Consider the following 15180-nt stretch of genomic DNA (forward strand, 5'->3'; position numbering starts at 1 on the left):
AAAAACAAAAAAAAACACTCCAAGAAGTTAGAGGAAAAGTCCACTGTACACAAGAATTAAGAAAATAAAATATTAATTATAGAATAATCATCACAATCATAATCAACTTTGAGAATCTATTCATACCAACAAAGCAAACACATTTTACTTGTTAATGTTTTATCATCTTTAAGAGAAAAAAACTCTCAAATATTTACTAAACTCATAATATCTCTACTATATTACAAAAATAATGAATGTACAGGAAATGATATTTTTATTAAGGAATGAAACTAAAAGCTACTCCCCAACTCACATACTTAAAACATCCCTAGCTAATCATTTATCAATGCCAAAAAACAGAGGAATAATTTACAAAGTTTATGAGATCATTAATACTAATAAATGCTTTATGCTAAATAGCAAAGATCTTAATCATACTTAGTAAGCCACAAGATCAAGATAATTATCACTTTCTAAATATATTTAGCTCAGGGCCTATCTCTACACAGCACTTACAAATTAAATTACCAAGTATAGCACTTCCAGAGCCAGCACTGCACTAATCACTTACATCACATTGATATCTTCTCTCTTTTTTTAATGCTATTATGGTTTACTATCTATCTTGAGTAATCAGTACATTGTATAGGCAGTTCCAGAAAAGTCACTACTTCCTTCCAGTTGACCCAGGAAATAAATGGTCAGTGCCTGTCCTACTTTTCCCCGTCTTATAACAGCTTCATTGTTACTACTAACCTGCTAAACACAAAACCTAGATTTTTTTAAAAAATTCAGATTTCTAAAGTAAAGAGGTAATAAATGGGTAATTCTGTAAAAAAGCAAAAGCTGCTTCAAACATTAGAATTAACAGAAGGGAGCTTTAAGATAACTATTATAATTAAGTTAAATAAAATACAGAAAAAACATGTACAAAATGAAAGAAAGGAGAAGTTCAAACAACTGCAATAATAAAAACAAAAACAGAATCATTCTGTAACTTAAAAAAAAAATTACCTCAAATTAAAAATTGGTTAAGCAGAAAAGGCTCGATGAACTCAAAGACAGATCAATAGAAACTATCCAAAATGAAGCACAAATTGAAAACAAAAATGGAAGCAACAGAAAAGATCATAAAAGATAAATGAGACAGTCAAAATATCTAGTATGCACACAACTGAATGGAGAACATAGAATGAACAGAAGCAGTTTTGAAGAGGTAATGGCTAAGAGTATCCCAAAAGTGATTATGCCCGAATCTCACATTATATACAAAAAATAACTAAAATGGACCACAGACCTAATGCAAGAACTAAAATCACAAACGTTTACAACTCTTACAATTCAACAACAAAGGACAAACAACCCAACTGAAAAATGGGCAAAGGCTTTAAATAAGCATTTTTGCGAAGACAGACAAATGACCGATAAGCATATAAGAAGATGCTGAGTATCAATAGTCAAAAACATAATGAGACATCACTTCATACCCACTAGGATAGCTATCATCAGAGACAGACAATAACTGGTGTCTATAAGGACTTGGAGAAATTAAGAGTCCTTATATAATGCTGATGGAAATTTAAAATGATAGAATCACTTTGGAAAACAGTTTGGTAGTTCTTCAAATTGTTAAACATAAAGTTACCACTTAACCCTGCAATTCCACTTTGTATTGGTTTCCGGTGGCTGCTGTAACAAACCACCAGAAATGGAGTGACTTAAAACAATAGAAATTTATTCTCCTATAGTTCTGGAGGCCAGAGTCTGAAACCAGTATCACTAAGTGAAATCAAGGTGTCAGCAGGGCTACCCTCTCACATCATCTACCAATCTAATCTATTCCTTGCAGCTTTCAGTTTATGGCGGCTACCACCATTCTGCATTTTGTGGTCTTAGCTCTCTAATCTCTGCCAGTCTTCTCATTACTTTCTTCTGTGTGTATCTCTTTCTCTGTGTCTGTGTCAAATCCCCCTGTCTGTGTTAAAGCATGAGAAAACTCTATGTGTCATTATTGGCTTTTAACTTGGAAACAGTCATGTACAAGTACTGGAGAGAAGCTTCTAGAAGCTGAGAATGTTCCCAAGCTGACAGCCACCATGAAAATATCTCAGTCCTAAAAAAAGGACTGAATTCTGCCAACAACCTGAATGTGCTCAGATATGGATTCCTCCTCAAAGTCTTTGGATCAGAGACCAGCCTTGCTGGTCCTTTGATTTTGGCCCTGTGAAATACCTAAAAGCTGAGCACCTAAACAAGCTGATCCAAACTTCTAACCTCAGAACTGTGACATAATAAATGGGTTTTGTTTTAAGCTGTTAAGCTCATGTCCATTTATTACATAATAATATAAAACTATTACAGTGATAAAAGGCACCAACTCACAGACAAAAGCAGCTTAGTGAACCCTCTGGATAAAGAGTATACAGGAAACAAGATGGAAAGTGGAAGCATATGATATAAACACTAAAAGTGTAAGAAAAGATAAATGCAGTTACAAAGTTAGTTCTTGCACTATTCCACTAAACTAACCTATGGTCAACAATAACAGAATAGGGGTGCATACTGAAAAGACAGTAACCACTACAAGAATCTATTTTTTTAATTAAATTTATTTATTTTCAGCATAATAGTATTCATTATTTTTTCACCACACCCAGTGCTCCATGCAATCCGTGCCCTCTATAATACCCACCACCTGGTACTCCAACCTCCCACCTCCCCCCCGCTACTTCAAACCCCTCAGATTGTTTTTCAAAGAATCTATTTTTAAAAGGCTAACTGAGAAACCAAATAGTATTAAACTAAAAAATATACATGATCAATCCAAAATAAAGGAAGACAAAATATAAATGTAAAAAGATTAACACTTGTAGATATAAAACAGCAATATGATGGATTTAAACACAACTATACCAATAAATACATTAAATAGAAACAGGAAAAAAAAACCAACTAGTTCAAACAAAATACATCAGACTGGATTTAAAAACAACAACAACAAAGTAAGACACACACTTTAAATACAAGGCCATAATTTGAAAGTAAAAATTACAAGCATGATTTCTTATAATTATGAAACAGGGTGGAATTTTTATCAAATTTTTTTCTTCATCTACTATGATAATCCTTATGGGATTTTTTCCCTATCTTCTGCTAACTGGTAAATTAAATTAATATTAAATATTCAGCTAACCTTTTTCTCCTATACTATTACTGTTTGTGATGTCATTATCCTTTTTAGATATCATTGAATGTAATTTGCTAATATCTGTTTAGAATTTTTACATCTATGTTCTTTTTTTTTTTTTTCCAAGACACTAGCATACGACGTTTATTCACTTGGAAGTCATCAAATGCCTATAAAAAACCTTCTAGGTGATTATATATATTTTTTTTATTGTGTTATGTTGGTCACCATACAGTACATCATTAGTTTTTGATGTAGTGTTCCACATTCTTAAGAGATACTTCCCTATAATTTTTCTTTTTTGTAATGTCCTTGTTATGTTTTGGTATCAGTGTTATGCTGGCTTCATAAAGTAAGTTAGGAAGCATTCTCTCTTTCTCTGTTCTCTGAAAGAGTTGGCATTGATATTTCTCTTTAAATGTTGTATAGAATTTACCACAGAAGGCAGCAGGCTAGAGATGAAATTTTTTTTAAAAAAGTATAGAGTCGGGCACCTGGGTGGCTCAGTGGGTTAAGTTTCTGCCTTCAGCTCAGGTCATGATCTCAGGGTCCTGGGATTGAGTCCCACAACTAGCTCTCTGCTTGGCGGAGAGCCTGCTTCCTTCTCTCTCTCTCTCTCTCTCTCTGCCTGCCTCTCTGCCTACTTGTGATCTCTCTCTGTCAAATAAATAAATAAATTCCAAAAAAGTAAGTAAATAAATAAATAAGTATAGAGTTAATTTCTTTAGAAGACACAGTCTAGCAGATATTCTGTATTTTATTTTTGTCAGCTTCTTAAGTTGGTTTTATAAGAAATTTGTTCAATTCATCTACATTGTCAATTTTATTAGCATAAAGTTGTTCCTATCATTTTATGATGTATCTATATCACTACACATTTACTGCATTCTTTTTTTTAAATTGAGGAACAGTTGATATACTATTACATTTTTAATGTATAGGATCTATAGATAAAGTCCTGCTGATATTGGTAATTTGTATCTTTTTTTTTCTTTTTGTTCAGTCTTGCTAGTATAGAATTCTATTACATATTTGCTTTTTATTTCATTGATCTCTGCTCTATAATTTTCCTCCCTCTCTTTCCTTTTGTTTAATTCACTGTCACTTTTGTAACTTCTTGAAATGGAAAGTTAAGGCACTAATTTTCAAACTTTTCTCTTTTCCAAAAAGTGCACTTACAGCTAGAAATTTTCCCTTCTGCTATGAATCCCGTAACTTTGATGCCATGGTTTTATTATTACTATTATTCATTTGAAAAGATTTTCTGACTCCTATATGTTTTCTTCTTTGATCACTGGAAATAGGTTGCTTAATTTCCAAATATGGGTGCATTTTCTTGTTATCTCTGTCATTTACTTCTAGTTTAATTTCACTGTGGTCAGAGAATGTAAACTCTGTGATTTCAATCCTGTGACATTTTTAAAGAACTTGCTTTATGGCACAGTGGATGATTGATTTTGATAAACTCCTGTAGGCCCTTGAAAAAAATATCTACTCTGCAATTGTTTTGTCTCTCACACAGGCAAGGACACACACACATACACACACACACATACACATAAAAAAGAGGCAAATGTTATTGAATATGTTGGTCAAACACATATCCTTAGTGACTTTTTTTTGCTTCCATTATCAATCACTTAAAGTGGCACACAAACATATTCTAGTATTATAGAACTATCTATTTCTTCTTTTAGTCTACATATTTTGCTTTATATGTCTTGGAGTTATGTCAGTATAGGCATACAAATTTAAGATTGTTTTATCTTACTAATGAATACTCTCTTATCATTATGAAAGTATTCTCTTTATTTTTAGCAATACCTCTTGACTTAAAGTACACTTTGTCTCTTAGGAATTTCTTTAATCTGACACAGAGTATCTATAAAAGCCTTCCACAAATATCATACCTATTGACAAAGCACTGCACAATAAAGATACCCCTTGTCACCACTTCTACTCAAAAGCGTACCAGAGGTCCTAACCAGTATAAAGATTAGAAATGAATACATAAAACCATCATTATTCACAAATGGCATAGCTGTATATATAGAAAATTCAAAAGAATCTCCCAACTAATTATTAGGTTTAATAAAATGCTTTAACCACCAGATCACAGGAATTTCAGGTCAATATCCTAAATCAGCTTAAATATGCATATATGTGTATGTGTATACATGTATGAGTATGTGCAAGAAATAACTGTAAACTTTAAATAAAAAGCAAAAAAACAAAAACAAAAAAAAGAAAAACAATTCAGAATGGCATAAAAAATATTTATACAATGCTAAAAGCAGGCAAGACTAATCAATAGTGATAGAAGCCAAAATAACAGTTATCTCTAAGGATGGTTCTGAATGAGAAGGGACAGAAGAGATCCTTCCAGGGCAGTGGAAAAATTCTGTGTCTTAACCCAGGTGGTTTATGTGGTATACATATATGTTAAAATTTATGGAGTTGTACATTAAGATGTGTACATTTTACATTACACTGTAATAAATTTTTTCCAAAAGAAAAAAATCTTAACAATCCTCTCATTCCCCTAACTAAACTGTATGCAATAAAGTCAGGCTTGTTTTAAAAATATGGCCACAGAGGGCCTTAGGCAATATCAATCCACTTGTGAAGGGTCACAAGGTCACGATAGGTAGACAGCAGAGGGACCCTAATTTCCAAATCTTGTTCTTTTCATTGCACCACTGTTGAAAAAACATAGTCAAAAACATAGTTACTTATTTTGTGACTGTGAATGATAAATTCATTAATATTATCCAAATTGATTCGTTAAAGCTACGAAAAACTTCCTTTACATCTCTTTGCCCAAGAACGTTTTTACACAAATTGGAAGATCTGCCTTTTGTTTTTTTCTTCTATTTGACTCTACTAATACACATAAAGAATAACAGTTACGATGAAAAAGCATTGAGTACATAAACTACAAACTGCAATCAAATGCTGAATAACAAATGAATGCTGACATATTATGTCAAAAGCAAACCTAATTATTACCATTTAAGCAGTTCATGTGCCCCCTATGTCTTTAAGAAACAAGATACAAATAGGATACAAAGAAGCTCCATGGTGTACAAAAGAACAGGTACAATTCAAATAAAATTTAAAAGATTTTAAAGGGTAAATATTGTAAAGAAGACAATAACCAATCTAAGAAGCACCTCAAATATGCTGACCTACTAATTAAAGGGGGAAAAAATCCATGAATTGGAACTGTGTGAAATGCAGATCTTGTAATTAACCTGATAAAAGACTTGATGCAGTAAAAGGCAGGTTCCAAAAACAAATGATAAAATCACACACTTCAAGGAAGGTAAAGGTTCTGCTATAAGCCTGTCACATTTAAAGAGAAGGAACTTGATGCTCAGAGAAATAAAAAAACCAAATTATAGAGGTGGTAAAGCTAGTTAGTACAGAGGTAGGAACCCAAGACCACTGATAACACCACACTGCCCCAAACACAGGAAGAATACTGGAAATCAATAACAACAGTATAAACTAAGAGGAGTTTAAGAATGGTCTACCACTATTATATATACTATGGCAGAGGGAGTTAGTCTAACATCAGAAAGATACCATTAAGACTTTGTTCTCATTTTAACTCTAAAATTTAAGCCCTATTGTACAGTTTAGAAACCTGTATGTTTTTACTTTTAAATAATCTAATTTATAGTATTTTAAATATTAAAGATAATTTATTGGTACCATTACCACCAAGTCCAGGAACATTTGCTTTCTAAAAATATTGCCCCTATTTTCCTAAGGAACATAGCAAAGAAAGTTGCAATAATTACCTCATATCCCACACACATTCTTTTATACAACATGACCTTACCACTTCCCCAACAAATTTCCCTCCTCTTGCATCTGGGTAGCCTCATGACATGCTTGTATTCAGTGGAATATGGTAGAAGGACTGCATGATTTCTAAGCCTACATCAGAAAAGGCCATGAAGGTTCGACCTGGGGCTTTTGGAAAACTAGTACTGTGGGAAGCCAGGTGCCATATAAGAGAAGTCCAACCACCCCTAGTTCATCATACTGGAAAGACCACATGCAGGCACTCTGGCTAACAAACTCAACTATGTACATCCTTCCAGCCACCTCCACCAAGGTGCAAGCAAAGCCGTCCTGGATCTTCTAGACAAACCCTACCGTCAGCTGAGTACTACTCAGTCACCGCAGCCAATCCTCTAAGGAACAGATTCATTCAGTTCATCTCTTCCTAAATTCCTGACTCACAGATTACATGAAATCATGACAAAATGATGGTGGTTTTAAACCCTTAAGTTTCAGGATAGTTCGTTACACAACAATAGTAGTTAAAACAGGTTGGGCACTTACAGATTTAAACCTTTACGTTTGTTAGACTGTTTCCTTAAAAAAAAAAAAAAAAATCTCGAACTCTATCATAAAAAAACTAAAACTACTGAACATTTATTTACTGCCCTCTCTGAAACCTTAGCCAAAAACGCTTATTTGGCAGAGAATATATGAGGAGGAGAAAAAGCAAGTGAGTTCTAGAAGATATAAGGCTCAGTACTCAACAAAATAAAAAAAAAAAAAAAAAAAAAAGATTAAATCACTTAGGCTGCCCAGTGTCTTGGGATCAAGCCCGGCCCCAGGCTCCCTGCTTAGCAGGGGGCCTGCTTCTCCCTCTCCCATTCCTCTTACTTGTGTTCCCTCTCTTGTTGTGACTCTCTCTGTCAAATAAATAAATAAAATCTTTAGAAAAAAAAAAAAAGATTAAATCACTTAGTCCAAGCAGAAAACAAAAAGAATTATATAGATAATAAACTTGATTCTAGAAACAGACATTTTAAAGATACTTTAAATAAAAACCTTTCTATACTTCTGATACTTTCTATACTTTCAATACTATAAAAATAAACCCTCAGATCATGGGAAAGTTTTTCTCCCTAAAAGGAGAGATGATCTCTCTCCTCTTTTAACACCAGTTGCTGGACCTTTAGAATCCTTAAAAACATTTTATAAGATTTGATCATTAGAGTAATTACAAATTAACATGCACTTGTTAAACAGAATGTTCTGGCAATTAAACTACATAATTTCTAAGACATTACTGTTTAAATCAGATAATTTGTGCTTTTGGGACTTCTATCACATCTGGCAGAAGAATGATAGTATTGGATGTATACAAACTTAACACTGAACATTAAGGAATTTGTGCGAATAAAACTATATTTTTGTAGAAGAATTCACATTGATAGAGACTGTGTCCCCCACAGTCTCATGTAATTTTGCCCTAGAAAAAGATAATGACATACAGACTTTTATACAACTACCACAAGCAACTGCGTACACTTTATATAAATAGTTGTTCCACCCACAGAGTAAAATGCTTCTATTCTCACTTTTTTATTATGCCATCATCTTATACTAATAGCCTAAGTGGACTCTAAGTCAGAATAATTTGGTCTAAGAATTTCTTGATTCTCAGGAGCTCTATTTGGCAGTAGAAGACTATGAAAAATTGTAAGGATGTTTTAACACTTTTATTAACAAAATTAAAGCCCACTTGATCTATATTTCACCATGTTTCATACTGCTTTTAAATATTTATGTAATATGATTTGGTGAAGAAGATATTAAATTGGAATTTAATAGATTCATCACTAACTAACGTAATGACTTTTGTCAACTCAGTATTATGTACATTGGCATCATTTCTAAACCAACTGTTAAGTTTATCTTGCTTTCTAAAGAAAAAGATTTACTGCAGAACCCATTAACAGTTGGCACTAACTTTACCAAATGATTTTTATTATAATTTTCCAAATGGCAGCTGCTGGGAGAGAGAATGACCATAGCCAATATATTAACTAGACTCATTTTGATACTGGGGATAGAAAAGAGTACTTCTAGAAAAGTTAAATTTTTACTTTTTAACCTATTCCAGTATTCCAATATACAACACAGAAAGAAAAAAGGGCAAGATCTACAGGCATCATTTATGGAGATCTTTTCGTCTAGCCACCCCTTCTTGCAGTTTGACAGAGCAATCAGCCAGAGAGTTAAATGATTTGTCCAGTGTCAGGGAGCTGGCAAGCACTGAAAGTGGTATAAGAACCCAAGTCTACTATCTCCCCCGTCCAGCTCTCCTTCTAAAAGTACTGTATAGTCTCTTCAACAGGAAAGAAATTTCATACATATTTCTAAGGGAGGTCCATTAAAATGTTGAGTGTTTTGGAAACATTCAGTAATTCATTTTTTTTTTTTTAAGATTTTATTTATTTGTTTGACAGATTACAAGTAAACAGGCGGGCAGAGAGAGAGGAGGAAGCAGGCTCCCAATCCCAGGACCCTGGGACCATGATCTGAGCTGAAGGCAGAGACTTTAACCCACTGAGCCACCTAGGTGTCCCTCAATAATTCATTTCTATAGTCTAATTTCATTAAGGTAAACTTTGGAGAGGAATCTCCATCATGGTCATAGTCTAGAAATGCCCAGACCTGGCTGCCCCAGATGACAGACACTTTTGGACAATAAGTGAAGTAGAAAGCAGAATGGAGACCCATTAAATAAATCAGAGTTGGTTTTTCTTCATTGCACATGTTGTACAGTCACTATGAACACCAAAAGGTCTCCCAGTTGACTACAAGTAATCTTTGGGAAATGGACACCTGTCATGCTTTCATTGTGACAGGTAAGTGAGCCTTTTGGGCCTTCATAGTTCCTTATCCTTTCCCATTTATGATTTTAAAACTCTTCCTTTTGTACAGCAATGTGTACAAGCCAGGCCATTGTTTCAGGAGGGCTTAAGTTTAACGGGGAAAAATATATATATAAATAAAGGCAGCATTAAGGTTTCATGTTGTCCCCTTACCACTGTTCTCCTGAAGTTTAGTCAATTAAAAATTTTTTTTTCTGGGCGCCTGGGTGGCTCAGTGGGTTAAGCCGCTGCCTTCGGCTCAGGTCATGATCTCAGGGTCCTGGGATCGAGTCCCGCATCGGGCTCTCTGCTCAGCGGGGAGCCTGCTTCCTCCTCTCTCTCTCTCTGCCTGCCTCTCTGTCTACTTGTGATCTCTCTCTGTCAAATAAAAAAAAAAAAAAAAAAAAAAAAAAAAAAAAAAAAAAATCTTAAAAAAAAAAAAAAAAAATCTTAAAAAAAAAAAAAAAAAAAAAAAATTTTAAAAAAAAAAAATTTAAAAATTTTTTTTTCTAAATCTTCTAAACAGGGGCACCTGGGTGGCTCAGTGGGTTAAGCCTCTGCCTTCGGCTCAGGGCATGATCTCGGGGTCCTGGGATCGAGCCCCGCATCGGGCTCTCTGCTCGGCAGGGAGCCTGCTTCCTCCTCTCTCTCTCTGCCTGCCTCTCTGCCTACTTGTGATCTCTGTCTGTCAAATAAATAAAATCTTTAAAAAAATTAAAAAATAAAAAATAAATAAATCTTCTAAACATTTTTTTAAAGACTTTATTTATTTATTTGACAGAGAAAGAGAGATCACAAGTAGGCAGAGAGGCAGGCAAAGGGGTGGGGGGAAGCAGGCTCCCTGCTGAGCAGAAAGCCTGATGCAGGGCTTGATCCCAGGACCCTGGGATCATGACCTGAGCCAAAGGCAGAGACTTAACCCACTGAGCCACCTAGACGCCTCTAAACATTCTTTGAATTCAACTACAAAACTCAAATTCTCTGCTTCGGTTTAAATCTTAAACATATTTAATAGTTCATAATAATAAAGAACACTTATGCTTAAATATATTTAATGATTAATCATTGATTTGATGTTCAATAATCTCTCTTCTGACATGGCACCTATGACTATGACCAGGTATTGACTCTGACCAAGAAGAAAAAGCAGAATTGAACATAATTAAATAAATAAATGTGTGTGTGTGTGTGTGTGTGTGTGTGTGTGTGTATCATTGAGACAGGAAAAAACCCAATAAAATAAAATATCATAAAAAATCATAAATAAATAAATAAATAAATAAAATTCTTACTTTCCCTGGCACCAAAGAACAACAAAATCAAAACTTAATTTCAAAAATTAAAATGTGGAATAAAGTAAGATCTAACAATTCAAATGATAAAATATATAAGGGATATAGTATAGTTTCCACCTTATATAAGGAAAGGTCTAATAAACAGCTCTCTCAATTTATTGCTGCTTTAAGCATACAATCATACTGCTAATTAAACACTCTATCCCACCTTCCACCATTCCCAAAACCATTCCTAATCACCCTTTCTAAAGTCAGTAGTTACTGTTTTGCAATGTAATACATAATTTTTTTTTTTGCAGTTTCTTTCTTTTTTTTAATTTTTTATTTTTTATAAACATATATTTTTATCCCCAGGGGTACAGGTCTGTGAATTGCCAGGTTTACACACTTCACAGCACTCACCAAAGCACATACCCTCCCCAATGTCCATAACCCCACCCCCCTTCTCCCAAACCCCCTCCCCCCAGCAACCCTCAGTTTGTTTTGTGGGATTAAGAGTCACTTATGGTTTGTCTCCCTCCCAATCCCATCTTGTAATACATAATTTTGACTTTATAGCTAGATTCTGAATATCATGCCTTCTTCAGAAGCCTTCTTACCCCTAAAAGGCAGATGCTTTCAAGTACCCCTCACTGACTGCTACCTCTACTGATCTAATTCCTTACTAGCTCACACCACGTATGCAGATATAGGATAGTGGTCAAATTCTTTTGGTGAACTCCAACATAATAATCATCTTTCACCCATAAAGAAATTGGTTCAATATTTAGTTCAACATTTTGAGGCCTCAGGACAATCTATCAAAATTTAAAATAAATAAGAAATGAGAATATTTTATGGTATTTTTGGCAAAAAAAAAAAAAAAAATGTCCTTAACCAGCACAAAAAGAGCTACAAAGAATGAATTCTTTCAAATTCAAAAGTAACTGTTTTAAACCAATTAATGCTATAAGGTTTAAGTGTTAGACAAAGTATTCTCATTACCTAAATAAGTCTATTCATGTTTTATTACAGTTCTTACCTATGGTAGTTCTTAAAATAATTGACACTCTGTTTTCTAATGGACTCTTGTAAAACTTCAGATTTGCTACCACAAAATTCTTCTCCAACTTGCATCAACCTAGTTGGATAAAAAGACTTACATAAATTTCAGCAACATCCTTATTACAGAAAAAAAGTAGTCCAGGTCATCTTTCTTCAAAGGTAACACACCATAAAAATGGAAGTTTAAAGAAATTCTAACTTTCACAAATTCATTATGGTTTACAGACATCTGAAGGGCAGAAATATTTAAACACATTCACATATACCCAGCAGAAATTGGATTATGAATGTTCAATTGTCTTCATTTCCACGAAAAAGTTATACATAACTCACTGATTCATGATTTATCATGGTTGAATGACTCAAACTAAAGAATAAAACAAGATCTCACAAAGTACCTGCTGATTATATCCAAAACAAAGATGAAATCATCATATTTAAATATAGATAAATCTGTTCCAAGCAAATAGGTTTTTACTTTTAGCTGAACATCCTGAAAAAAAAACAAAAAATATTTCAAGTAAACCCAAAATATAAAATGTAAGTTCCAAGAACCATTTATTCTATAGTTACACCTTGAAATTATACAGGAATACATTCTTAAGAATATATATTTAGGCCAATAATCAATATTCTTACAGTGATATCACAGAGACAATTCCATAAACATCAGATATAAAAATAACAATAATGACCATCACTATTAATACATACATATATGTAAGATAAAAATTATATCCTCATTTTGGATATGAAGATCAAAATCATCATCATTTATGAGTGGCTTGCTAGGCTAGAAACCTCAAAATAATAAATTCAAAAATAATTAGAATAAGATAACTATGTGAAGTGATTATGTGCAATACATAAAAATTAAGTTTTCATGTATTCCTGCTATAGTATCTTAAAATAAGACTCCATTTAAAATAAATATTAAAGGGGCGCCTGGGTGACTCAGTGAGTTGAGGCCTCTGCCTTCGGCTCAGGTCATGATCTCAGGGTCCTGGGATCGAGCCCCGCATCGGGATCTCTGCTTGGCAGGGAGCCTGCTTCCTCCTCTCTCTCTTTCTGCCTGCCTCTTTGCCTCCTTGTGATCTCTCTCTCTCTGTCAAATAAATAAAACCTTTAAAAAATAAATTTTAAAAAATTAATTAATTAAATAAATATTAAAAATATAACATACTTAGCAATAATTTTAATAGGCAGCATTAGACCTGTAAGAAAAAGCTAAGAACCCTAATAGGACTCAAAAGAAATTTAAATAAAATGAGAGTCGAGGGACTGAATGAGTATAAAGATGTCACCTTTTCCAAATTAATGTAGGGGTTCAGTGAAATTCTAACCAAAATCACAAAAAACTTTTCCAATAAACAATCATTCTAAAATTCACCAGAAATAACAAGCAATAACTTCTTTTAAAAATATAAAGCTGAAAAGATGGAATAAAAGTTGTAAGTGATATTGAAGGACTTGTCCTACTTGTACTAAATATATTAAAAACTATTTTTTAAAATATTTTATTTCTTTATTTGACAGAAAGAGATCAGAAGTAGAAAAACTATTTTTTTAAAAAAGAATACTGCCAAAATCCAAAGAATCAACAAAACAGGACAAACAACTCAGAACTAGTGCTAGTATATACACAAGACCTTAATGATCAAGAGTAAAAACTACTGTTTGCTGACTGTTTATATTTTATCAGCATTATACTAAGAACTTTACATATTATCTTTAATTCTATAACAGCTTTGTTGAGCAGGCATTTATTATCCTCCAAAGAGAAGAAAAACTGAAAACAGGTCAAGTAATTGCCTAAGTTCACATGCCCCACGAATAACAATGCTAAGAGTTGAATCCTGGTTCTCTCTACCTTCAGAGTCTCCTCTTTCCACTAGACCTTGCTACAAGGAAGCACCACACATAAAAGAGACAAGGAAAAAGATTATTCAGAAGGTAGCAGAGGAAAAAAAATTACATTTGGAGGGAAAAACTCCTCTCTCCTCTCTTTGGGTCACATATCAAAAGACATACAAATGGATTAGATAACTGTTTTTATATGTTTTCAAAAAATTAAAAATTAATGCAATAAAGCAAAAATATTTTACTAAGTGTTGTACTTCCTAAGTGTTCTAGGCAGTACTTACTAAGTGTTCTAGGCAGTACTCTAGGTATTAGGGATATAGCAATTAATATAAAGTTTAGATAAATATCTATAATTACCAGATGAATATTAACCCGAGCTTTACACAAGAATTATTTTAAGAATAAATGTAACACAGATATTGAATTCAAGTAGGAAGAGGCAAATCTGGTCTCAAAACAGGTAAAACTGCTGCCCAGTCGCCCACCAGCCCAACCCACACACACTGCCATTGCCACTGCCACTGGGGAAAGAGGGACAAGATCCAAAGGAACCAGAGCAGTTGAGAACACTTTTTTTGGTTGTTTGAGCTCTGAAACTACAGACGACAGTTTAAAAGAACATTGTGAAAAATGGGGCACGCTTACAGATCATGTGGTGATGAGAGACTCCCCTCCTCCGCACACAAAATGTTTCTGGGGTTTTGGTTTTGTGACTTATACTTGTGTTGAAGACGTGGATGCAGAACATGTGTCTGACCACACAAGGTTGATGGGCCTCTACCAGAATAAAGAGAGCTATTTCTAGAGAGGATTCTGTAAAGCCTGGTGCCCAATTCACAGCGAAGAAAACTTTGATTGGGGTTATTAAAGAAGATACAGAAGAATATAATTTGAGAGACAATTTTGAAATGTATGGCAAGATTGAAACCACAAAAATTATGGAAGACAGGCAGAGGGGGATTTGTTTTTGTAACTTTTGATGATCATGATAGAATTGATAAAATTGTTGTTCAGAAATACCACACTATTCATGGGCTTAACTGTGAAGTGAAAAAGGCCTTTTCTAAACAAGAAATGCCATCTGCTGGATCATAAGACATCGTGGAGGTGATCTGGCAACTTT

General features: G+C 33.7%; 1 protein-coding gene across 2 annotated transcripts in view; it reads right to left on the reverse strand.

The window, feature by feature from the left end:
- Positions 1-15180, reverse strand: part of VPS50 (VPS50 subunit of EARP/GARPII complex) — a 128965-nt gene that overhangs the window by 46541 nt on the left and 67244 nt on the right. For both annotated transcript variants that reach the window (XM_032304437.1, XM_032304436.1), the window contains 2 exons: positions 12593-12687; positions 12172-12270 (listed from right to left, as the gene is read on the reverse strand). In XM_032304437.1, coding sequence (XP_032160328.1) covers positions 12172-12270; positions 12593-12687 — 194 coding nt within the window. The remainder of the gene's footprint in view (positions 1-12171; positions 12271-12592; positions 12688-15180) is intronic.

This window comes from Mustela erminea, chromosome 11 (assembly GCF_009829155.1).
Source record: "Mustela erminea isolate mMusErm1 chromosome 11, mMusErm1.Pri, whole genome shotgun sequence".
Taxonomy (NCBI): domain Eukaryota; kingdom Metazoa; phylum Chordata; class Mammalia; order Carnivora; family Mustelidae; genus Mustela; species Mustela erminea.